Source organism: Colossoma macropomum, unplaced genomic scaffold (genome assembly GCF_904425465.1).
Source record: "Colossoma macropomum unplaced genomic scaffold, Colossoma_macropomum, whole genome shotgun sequence".
Classification (NCBI taxonomy): Eukaryota; Metazoa; Chordata; class Actinopteri; order Characiformes; family Serrasalmidae; genus Colossoma; species Colossoma macropomum.
In genome coordinates, this window is record NW_023494796.1 from 16,162,887 (window position 1) to 16,173,946 (window position 11,060).

Genomic DNA, 11,060 nt, shown 5'->3' on the forward strand with positions numbered 1-11,060 from the left:
TATTGTAAAAAGCCAGGTCAGCAAAAGTCAGTACACCTATGATGCAATTTTCTTCTAATTAAAGCTAATTATTTAAGCCCTGTGGCATCCTTTGATCAAACTATTCACGTTCACTGTTTGTTTTGGTCTCTTATAGGCCGTGTATAATCCATCATGGCAAGGACTTGTCAATTAAGTGATAAACCAGACAGTAAAACTTCATAAAGATGGAAAAGAGTACAAGAACATTGGTAAACTACTAAACATAAGCTGAAACTCAGCTGCAGCAGTTATAAGGAAGTATCAGGGGAGCCACGCTACCAGTAATAGTCGTCCTCGAAAGGTGGCAAACCACACAGCCGGCTATTTACGCAATCTTGCACTGAAAAACAGATGGACCAGTGATTCCAGATTTATCTTTAGAAACTGGCCTCTCAGTGAGTGCCCAGACAGTGTGCCAGTCATTGCATGAACTTGACCTCTACGGATAGTATCCAAGAAGAACACTGTTACTAACAAATCAGCACAAAACCGCAAGACTAAGGTTTGGAAAAGAACATGAAAAGAAGCCAGATGAAGCTAAGATGAAGTTGTTTGGATCAAACTGTCGCTCAGCATGTTTGGCATATACCTGGTCAAGACTATAGTGACTGCACAGTGCCAAGTGTGAAACATGGTGGAGGTAGTGTGTTAATATGGGGCTGTATGAGTTTAGCAGGGTTAGGAGAGGTGACTTATATAGATGGCAACGACCGTCTACCCAAGTATTTCAACTGACCTAAATCCTATAGAAAACCTTTGGGTAATCTCAAAGTGGAAAGCAGAGGAGCACATCCCCTCTAGCAAAGAAGAGCTGAAAAGAGTCATCTGTGAAGAGCAGAATATCTCTCCACAGAATTGTGCTGCATTGGTATCATTCATGCCAAAAAGGCTTGAAAAACAAAGGTGGATGTACAAAATATTAGAAAAAAAAATTGAAATCCCTCTAGTGAAGGGTGTACTAACTTTTGTTGCGGCCCTTCAAAATGTATGAACCTTTCATTGCGGTTTAACCAGTCAAATAGTTCTGTTCTTTTTAAATGAATTTCCTTTAATCATTACGTTCTTTAACTGCAAAAAAATGAGGTTTGAAATAATAAAATAATATAATTTACCAAACATTTCAATGATATTGAACAGGCATGTACTCACTTTTGTTGTATTCTGTATCTACACTCATTGTCCATTTTATCAGGACCACTTACCATATACAGTACTGTGTAAAAGTCACATGGCCGTTAAGTACAAACTATTCACTTTTCGTTTTATTCAGCATCAGGAGAAAAGCAGAAAAATTACAATTACCAGAAAATCACACAGAATCATCAACAACATCCTAGCTTCCATTGTTTTTGGAGAATTGCTTTCAGTTTTCCTAAGAAATCTGCAGGGATATTTTTCCACTCCTTTAAAGTTCGGTCCTACAAGTTGGCTGTAATTTTCTGTGTCTCACCAGCAGCTTCACTGTTTGATTTTCAAATTTTCTTCTCATTTTTCTGTTTCCTTTTCTCAGTGAGGGCTTCTTGACAGCTACACATCCTTTCAGATTTACAGTGTTGAGTTATCTTCTCACAGTGGAAGGATGGATTTTTTTCAGATCTGAAGCAAGAGTGGAGGTGATGGTGGTGTGTTAGTGTGTGTTGCGCTGTTACGAGTGGATCAGACGCAGCAGAGCTGCTGGGGTTTTTAAACATCTCAATGTCACTGCTGGACTGAAAATAGTCCGCCAATGAAGGACTAGAGGACAACCAACACAAACTGTGCAGCAGCAGATGAGCTATCGTCTCTGACTTTACATCTACAAGGTGGACCAATAAGGTAGGAGTGTTTAATAGAGTGGACAGTGAGTGGACACAGTGTTTAAAAACTCCAGCAGCACTGCTGTGTCTGATCCACTCATACCAGCACAACAAACACTAACACACCACCACCACGTTAGTGTCACTGCAGTGCTGAGAATGATCCAAATAATGCCTGCTCTGTGGTGCACTGCGATTTTATGCGTACAACTGTTCAAAGCTGTGTCTGCTAGTCATGTACTGGCTAGCATTTTTGATTTATGCTCAAAATTAGCTAAAATTATCAATACTGAAACATTTGGCAAAGTTTCAGAAGCATTATTATTGTATTAGTCGTGCCAAAAAGGAATGTTCAATCATGTATTTGAATAAAATCAACATGATTAAGTTATAAGATCATTCAAAGCAAATAGACTTTAGTCTAAAGTCCAAGTCAGTTAAAAGTCCAAAATGTTTTCAACTATGATTTTGCACCAATTTAGAATGATTCATATATCGCTGTTGTCGAAAGGAAAACTTGTATCTTCATTTTTGTTGTTTTTCAGTTTTTGACATAAATTGAAAATGCCTGTTTTTCTTTACATTGTGTGTAAATATCATGAAGAATGGACCAAAAGAAATGGCCCAAAATTACTTGGAAAAATGCCTGGTTCCAGTGACTTACATTAAAAGTAAAGTAGGTTTTTTTCCTTTTCCTGTAAAGTTAGCAATTTGGAGAGGTTTGGAGGTTTTCCTCTGACAAAAGCATTATACACTATATACACACACACACACATATACATATGTATGTTTATATATCAGGGACAACACACATCAACTAACACAAAGGTAAATATCGCAGTGTTAGCCAATTTGATCATTTTCAACTTGGGCCTGGTTTTATTAGACATTAAAGAATTCAAATAAATCCAGTAAGAGAGTTTACATGCAGACAAACAAATATTCTAACTAATATAATACAGCACATTGAAGAGAGATTGTCTATCAGCAGGCTTGGCTGAGCTCCACAACAGATTGTACTTGCAAAAGAGAGTCTGTTGTCAGTGCACTTTCCCCCAGACAATACAATTGGCCTGAAACACCACATCAATCCTCTAGATTAGTAACACCATCATGTTCAATTCATCATAGACAAAGCATGAAATAGTTATAATCACACAGACACTCAGTCCTCTTTCTGGCACCTATAGTTAGTTCAGTTCAGAACAGTTTATTACTTTGAATTTGTAAATATAAAAATAATAAAATAGAACTTAAGTGTGTGTCAAGCTTATAGGAATGCTTGGGCAAAAAAATCTCATTCACACAGTTTTCCACTTACTGCACATTTTACTTCTTTAGTTTTAAACTGGAGCTATGAGGCTAACTTTGCTAGCAAACACTCAAAGTCAATAGTCACCCAAATCTTTTCTGTGAATACATCCCCAAAACTACTTCTCTCCACTCTCAAATCATATCCAGGGGTTGTATTGCAGAAATGTCTTAAGTATGAAATCTTATCTTATCTGTTCAGTCACCATGATGACTTCAGTTAGGACTGAATTTAGGACAGATGCCATTACAGAACAACAGTCACTCAGTTCTTAATCTTATCCTAACTCCAGATAAGACAGATAAACATATTAACAGTAAACAGCATTACAGAAACATTGTAACTACACAAAATTTCTTAAATACTAATACTAATACCAACTTTGACAACCCCAAAGGAGTCTTAACTTCTGTTTTAACTGTCTGTTTCCATTTTTTTTGCAGCTGTGACAGGCAGCATAGTTCACTACAAACATATGAACATCACATTTATCTATATTACTAATATGGTTTGGTTTGACTTGTGAGATGTTTTTTTGTCTCTTTTTTTTTTACTTTTTTTCCAATGCAGACACAATCTCCACCGCCCCCTTTCAGTACCTTTGTTTGTTAATGTTGATGAAAGCTCGTCAAATGAAATATTACAGTGATGGTCGTGGATAATGAGGAGTTGAACCCGTGTCTGTTTATTAGGAGGAATTAGCACAACTCGCATGGCAGCTAAAGCATTTGGGAAATGGAAACTGAAACTGGGAGCTGATGCTTTGACAAGCAGCATGAAGCACTGTTCTGTTGTTTCTCTAGTAAATAACTTAATCTTCAATTTTCAATTTTTGAACAGAAATAATAGAAATTTCTAATGAAAACTAGCACCCATATGCCTGCATTATGTGTGTGCACGTGAGGGAAAGTTGGAGTTAAGTACTGTACTTGTTTTCTAAAATGGCTGCCCACAGCATTCAGCTGCACAGTGAAGTTATGTTCATTTTTATAGTTCACAGTAAGTCATACTGTGTCATAAACCACACTGACAGATCTGTGTGACCGTAATGAAGATCTGGAAGTAGTTTGAGTGAGTTGAGAGAAACCTTAGGGACATATTTATGAAAAAGATTTGGGTGACTACTGACTTGTGTTTGTTAGCAACGTTAGCCTCCAGGCACTTAACCAAATAAGCAAAATTTGGACACTGAACATGTCTTGGCTGATCAACTACATGTGGGGTAAGTAGAAAATCGTGTAAATGGGATTTTTTGCCAAACTGTTACTTTAATGTGAGAAAAAAATGAAACCATTAGGGATGAAGAAGTGAAATTACAGCCAGAGATCAGTGACTCAGACTCAAGTCGCATGTTGACTGACCAATGAACACAACTGTAGTTTGGATAAACTAACAGCTAAATATAATCTAAGCTTCTTCAGTACTTTGTGTGTCCAACCTTTTCCTTTATTACAGCTTTCATTCTTTTCGAGAGACTTGCTTTTAATTTTTCAGAGAAATCTGCAGGGATATTTTTCCACACCTCCAAAGTTCAGTCTTAGAAGTTGGCTGCATTTTTTGCTTCTCAGAATCCAAGTTATCTCAAACACATTCAGTAATGCTGAGGTCTGGACTCTGGGGAGGTCAGTTCATTGTTCTGAGAACACCAGCAGCTTCTTTGTTTGATTTTCAAATTTTCTATTTCTTTTTTACTCTATTTTGTTTTTTGGCTTGAACTTCTGTACGACGTACTTCGAACAATTACCGTTACATACATTATTAATCAATACATTTATTAACTACGCTTAGGATTTTTCACAATGTAGATTGTTGCACCACCTTTTAGGAGACCACTAATTTAAAAATGTGAATCTGGGGGGCCCCAATCCTGTCTTTCACATAGGGTCCCAGAATCACTAAATCTGCCCATGATTACTGAACAGACAAATAGAGTGCATAAGACATCAGAATACAACAATCTGAAACATACTACATGCTACTCAGGATATAACCAGGAAGCAGAAGTGTATTACGTTGCCATTATGACACACATCCGAGAATGAGTGTATAGATTTCCTGCCATTGAAAGTAGTGACCTGCGCTGAGAGCACGTACGCTCGAGGGCCAATATCTACGGCTGTAAATGTCAGTGATCTTCAGGATTGGCTCTGCTCTGAAACTGAGTGTGAACTGTCACTTCTCATTTGGCTGAGGACACCAATTCTGACTTTGACTCACCGGAAGTTCAGTGTTAATCAATGAGGTGCTTTAAGGTGCTGCGGTCCAGGTTCAGTTATCCATTCAGGCGTGGTTTTGTGTGTGTGTGTGTGTGTGTGTGTGTGTGTGCGCGCGCGTACATCTACCAAGTCCACTTTTATTAGGTTCCACTGAATGATATCCATATAATAATAAACATTTACCGTAAACATCCAATTAAATTTTCTAATCTGGAGCACAGGGACTGTCCATGTCAGGGAGCGGTAAATTTTTACAGGTCGGCATTCTCAATGAGTAAACTGACTGTGATTGTATGCGTTTATGATGTTATGACGAGCTTTGCTTTGGATGCATAAAGACTGTAATCATCTTATAATTAGGATAAGGATCATTCTTCCGAAACTGGTTGAGTTGAAAACACATTTTGGACTTTTAAACTGACTTAAGAGTAAAATTCTTTTGCTTTGAGTGACTCTATACCTTAATAATAATTATTTTATTTAAACAAATGGTTGAACAATCCATTTTGTCCTTACTAATGTTTCAGTAGTGACAATTTCAGCTAATTTTGAGCAGAACTCAAAACAGTACATGACTATCGAACACAGCTTTGAACAGCTGTACACACATAAAATCATATTATTTTTCATTAAAACACACAAGTTTACTTAATTTCAGAAAATGTGTTTTAGTAGTGACAATTCTTAATGTTACAGACTGATTTTCAGACTTTGGGACACATTTACTTCAAAACAATAGGCCTCAATCACCAATATCCTCCTAAGTTTTTTCTTAAATGTGTTCTTGAGAAAGGCCCTAAGAAAAAGTCTACATCAGATTCACGATGTGTTCTTAAAGCACATAACTGTTCACACCTCTGTGCTCTTGAGTTTATGTAGTTAAATCTAGCTAAACCTTTAAAACTTAAAAAAAAAAATAAAAAAATAAAGATCTTAAAAAAAAAACACTGGAAAAAATGTATGTATGATTTTGACAAGTGTAAGTTTAGGGTTTGGGACAGACACTTCCCAATAGAAAGTATCCTAAAAATGATGATTGTGTTCATATTTAGCTTATTACTGTCTCAGTTAAAGCGCTGAATTTAAATTGATCATAATGTAATCCTTGTAAATATTAAAGGTCTGCTTCATTTATTTACTTTCTTACTGTGGGACTGCAGTTTGAATTAATTCAGTAGAATGGTCCATATAAGTAAATGGGCGTCCTTATAGGAGGTATTTTAACATAACATGTTCAACAGTGTTTACATCAAACATCCTTTATTTAAAAAAAAAAAATGAGGAAAATTCAAGTCTTAATGATATGGGCATTTAAAATTTTAAATACCTTTATTTATTAAAAAATAATTTCAGGCAACATATAACACAATATTATTTTTCTATATGAATAGATTGAAGAAACCAGTATGGAGTTTTTAGGCTACAATGTCGCCCTCTGCTGCTCAAGTGAAGTAAACGCAAGTGAGTTTCTTAAAAGTCATCAGCCGAGGGCAGAGGTACAACGCGACAAAATAAAAGTCACACTATGATTAAAGATAGTAGTAAATTTCACATTAGCCAAAGGACATAATAGCATTATTCATAGTTTATAGTCCTTGATTATTATATTATTACATAATAATATGTTAATATCATAAATGGTTGATAATAAATAAATTAATTCTTTATTATTATTATTATCCATCCATCCATCATCTAAACCGCTTATCCTTCTGGGTCGCGGTGGGGTGCTGGGAGCCTATCTCAGCTGTCATTGGGCGTATATTATTATTATTATTATTATTATTATACTACTACTACTACTACTCGTATATTAATTTAATATATTAATTCTTGGTCTCAATATATGAATTCGTGGCCTCAATATAGTAATTCGTGGCCACGCCTTATTAAAAATGATCACCATGTCACCTTAGGGGCTCCGTATAAAAGAACCGGTCCAGAAAAGCTGTGGTCGAACAGTCGGCCGGTGCTGCTGCTGTAGTAACTACCCGGAGCTGCGCTCGGTTCTCCCCCCTGTCAGCAGGAGGCAGCACACACAAGAGCTCACACCGACACACCCGCCGTGTACACACTCAGACGGGAGAATGGCCTCCTCCATGAGCGGTATGTTCCCGGGTCAGCAGCCCCCCGCTCACCCCGCTCCTGTCCCCGGAGCCGCGGCTCCTCTCTCAGCACCCTCCAGCAGCAGAGCTCCGGGCAGCGGCGGCAGCACCACTCTGGTGGACGACCTGGAGGCTTCATTCGAGGTGAGAGAACCGCAGAAAACAGCCGAGCTAACGAGCTAATGCGCTAACGGAGCAAACAACGAAACTGGAGTCAGAGTCACGGTCGAATCTTCCCGTTCCACCTTAAATGGTGCAGCAGTTGCCTTCTGGAGCTTCAGTGAGAAAGTATAACTGCTGCGCCATTTAAGGTGGAACGGGAAAATTCGAACAAGAAGCTGGAAAAAAGCTTCGAAGCAGGAAGGCAAATTCAGCCTCGAACAAATATCCACTGAAATGAAGAAGTGTTTTGAACTTACTTGATCCAAATGTGTGCGATTTCACAGTAACGCGGTATTTTACAGAAATGTGCTACATCAGTTTTGTGTTTCAGTTTATCCAACGTAAAATGCAGTAACGTTAAATGCGCGGCGTTTTTCGTTGTTTTCTCCCGTGTAAGTCCAGTGTAGGTTGATGTTGGCTTAATAAAACATTTTTAAAGAAAACGTTTAGAAAAGAAATGTCTGCATAATTCAGTGGTTGTGATGTAAATAATGCCATTCAGGGTAGTTTGGTGTGAAATGCTTCACTTAGACTTCACTTAGCAGAAACTTAGACTCTTGCTTCTTTAGCTGCATTAGTGGTGCTGGAAACTAGGAGTCACTTTGTCTACAGCTTAAAGCATATTTACTTCATTTGCTAAAGAAAAACAACTAGTGAACTTGAAAACATGTATTTTCTGAGTTGTTATGGTAGAATAGTGGTAAATCTGAAAAAATATACTTTATTCATATTAACTTGCTATACAGTGCCTTGCATGCATCTGTTCTCTGTGAGTGGGTTTTAAAAAACAAAATTTTAACTTAGACATTTTTTTACGATTTAAAGTTATCAGGCAACACATCTGTAAACATTTTTATAATGACTGTCAATGAGGTCGCATTTAGAGGCATTATGTTGCATTTTCACATCAAGCCACTCTGAATGACTTTGTGCATATCTCATTTAAATTATGCGGAAATGTTTGGAAAGTCAGCTTATTTTGTGCTTTGTTGTGCGAAACTTAACATTGTTTTGAAATGTGGACAGACAAGAAACGTTTCTTCATTAAACTAAATGAAGTGTGCTGCTGATGGAGTTTAGCAAGTCCATACAGCAGCTGGAGTGCAGCAAGAAGTCAGGACCCAAAATATTGAAAACTTATGTTTTACTCTATGCAAAAGTTTGAACATCCCAGTCAAATTATGTTTTGTTGATTTTTCAAAATAAAAATCAGTTTTGCGTGTCTCTGTGTGTTACAGGCATGCTTCGCATCGCTCGTGAGCCAAGACTATGTGAATGGGACGGACCAGGAGGAAATCAGAACAGGTAAAATGTGTAGTATGAGCATGCTTTTAAAATTTTTTTGGGTTAAGCTTCTTGGTAGTTGAACACTGTTACATGCAGAAGAGGAAGCTGATGCTCAGTGAATGAAGTGTGTGTGTCTTATAGGGGTCGACCAGTGCATTCAGAAGTTTCTGGATGTGGCCAGACAGATAGAATGCTTTTTCCTCCAGAAGAGACTACAACTGTCAGTACAGAAGCCTGAGCAGGTGGAGAAAGAGGTGAATTTTCGTTGTCTTACGCACATAATCATCCTTTGTGAAACTACTTTAATGCCTTGTGATGCTTCAATCAGAACAGTATTCTGGAACATCACAGTCAGTCAACATACAGTACTGTGCAAAAGCCGTAGGCAACCAAGAACACTGTTCAAAAGTGTTTAAAAGTAAAATGAAAAGTTAACACTTCGTCTACAGAGAACACACTTTTAATACGCTGTTGTTGTTTATTTACTGAATTTAACATGTTGGGGAAAATAATAAAACAAAATGTTGCCTGTGCAAAAGTTATGACACATTTTATTTTATGTTTAAAATTTTCCTTTAAACTTAGCAAATAAATGGAAATTGTGTGCTGAAATTTGCATCAAAATGCCATATTCAAGTTTGTTCTCTGCAGAGGATGTGTTAACTGAATTTGATGGGGATGTTCAACCTTTTGCATGCTGTAAAACAGTTATCAATGTTAGTTGATGTATGAGGCTCAATGAAATCAGTGAAATTTGATATTTTCTGATGTATTGAAATCATTTCTAAAGAATCAACATCAAATAGAATCAATATGGGGTCAGAGATTTACATCCCTGTTGTCACCTAGCTTATAAATGGTTGTTGAGGATAAGTGTATTAACTGTTAAACTGTTTTTCACGATTGCAGTCGTTTAAAATGATCAAGGTCTGAAAGCGTAATGGCTGCAAAACATTTAGCAAACGTTTCCTGTGTCTCTTCTATGTTAGGACATATCGGAACTGAGGAATGAGCTCCAGAGGAAAGAGATGCTGATTCAGAAGCACCTGACTAAGATCCATCACTGGCAGCAGGTGCTGGAGGACATTAACGTCCAGCACAAGAAGCCTACAGAGCTGCCTCAGGGTCCACTGGCCTTTTTGGAACAGGCCTCCGCCAACCTACCTGCCCCAATCAAACCCAACTGAAGATCCCTGAAGATGTAGAAACTGGACACTAAAACGATTTGTGGTTATTGTGTTGATATTGACAATTTCGGGCAATTTTGTCCATCAAGATTCCAGAGCCATGGTGGAGCCTATGCTACATGGTTCCTAGATTTTTGATTGTGAGAAGAAATGGAAGCAAATTTCATATTTAGTGAGAGAAAACTATAACTGGGTGCAGCCAAGGTTACTTGTAAGCAATATTTACGGTAAACCAAAGCCCAAAGTTTTGCCCAAAGCTAACTCTTGGGTACAGTTTGTCATCAACTCAAATAGCTTTTATATCTGATCTGAATTTTCTGAATTTGAAGACCTTTTGAATTTGATATCTCTGGATGATCAACTATTTGTTTAAGAGGAGTGCTTTTGTCATTGTGTGGATATTTAACAATCTTTTTGTACTCTCTAGAATAAATGTGCATTTTGTAGTTTGTGTGCTTTCCAGAATGAAGTAGCCATCACATTCAGAAAAAAACCCTATATGGTTATCAGAAGAGTTGTTTACTAAGAGTTCTTAGGCAAGTTGTAAAATTTGCAGGAGAGGAGCAGCTGGTCAGGCATGTTCAAACCATTAAAGGCCAATATGAACTTAATTTAAGCTCTAGACATACTTTTGTTAAAAACCATTTTAAAATAAGATGTGCCTGCGCTACTGTAAGTCCTGTAATGTCTGAAATAATAATTTAAGCATCAGAGGTGTCAGTTTGGGTTTTGTGGGAGTTTTTTGAAGCATGACGTGCGTCTACATGGTAACGTCACGCAGTGTCAAAAAGAAGGTCTGGCTCACGTTTACTCAAATGCAACATCAACATTATACTGGCACCTGAATTCTTGAATACGCTTTCAATTGCACTCGCAATCATCAGATTTACTGCCCGAGAAAAGGGTCCGAAGCACAACAGATGTTGCAGTGTTCTTCTGCATGTTGTGTGTAATTACACATTTCCACCAGAGAG

At 37.5% G+C, this 11,060-nt stretch overlaps 1 protein-coding gene across 1 annotated transcript; it reads left to right on the top strand.

The window, feature by feature from the left end:
- The first annotated feature begins 7,423 nt into the window (after window positions 1-7,423).
- On the top strand, window positions 7,424-10,797 carry med28 (mediator complex subunit 28). Its single transcript, XM_036582959.1, has 4 exons — window positions 7,424-7,594; window positions 8,851-8,917; window positions 9,041-9,153; window positions 9,889-10,797. The coding sequence occupies exons 1-4, from the start codon at window positions 7,433-7,435 to the stop codon at window positions 10,084-10,086; spliced, it is 540 nt and encodes a 179-aa protein (XP_036438852.1). The 5' UTR covers window positions 7,424-7,432; the 3' UTR covers window positions 10,087-10,797.
- Window positions 10,798-11,060: the final 263 nt, after the last annotated feature.

What these genes read in the sequence shown, in the direction of transcription:
- med28 (XM_036582959.1), top strand. Translation starts at nt 7,433, where the DNA reads ATGGCCTCCTCCATGAGCGGTATGTTCCCGGGTCAGCAGCCCCCCGCT. An exon ending in ACCTGGAGGCTTCATTCGAG is followed by an intron (nt 7,595 to 8,850) that starts GTGAGAGAACCG and finishes TGTGTGTTACAG; the next exon opens with GCATGCTTCGCATCGCTCGT. An exon ending in CTGAGCAGGTGGAGAAAGAG is followed by an intron (nt 9,154 to 9,888) that starts GTGAATTTTCGT and finishes CTTCTATGTTAG; the next exon opens with GACATATCGGAACTGAGGAA.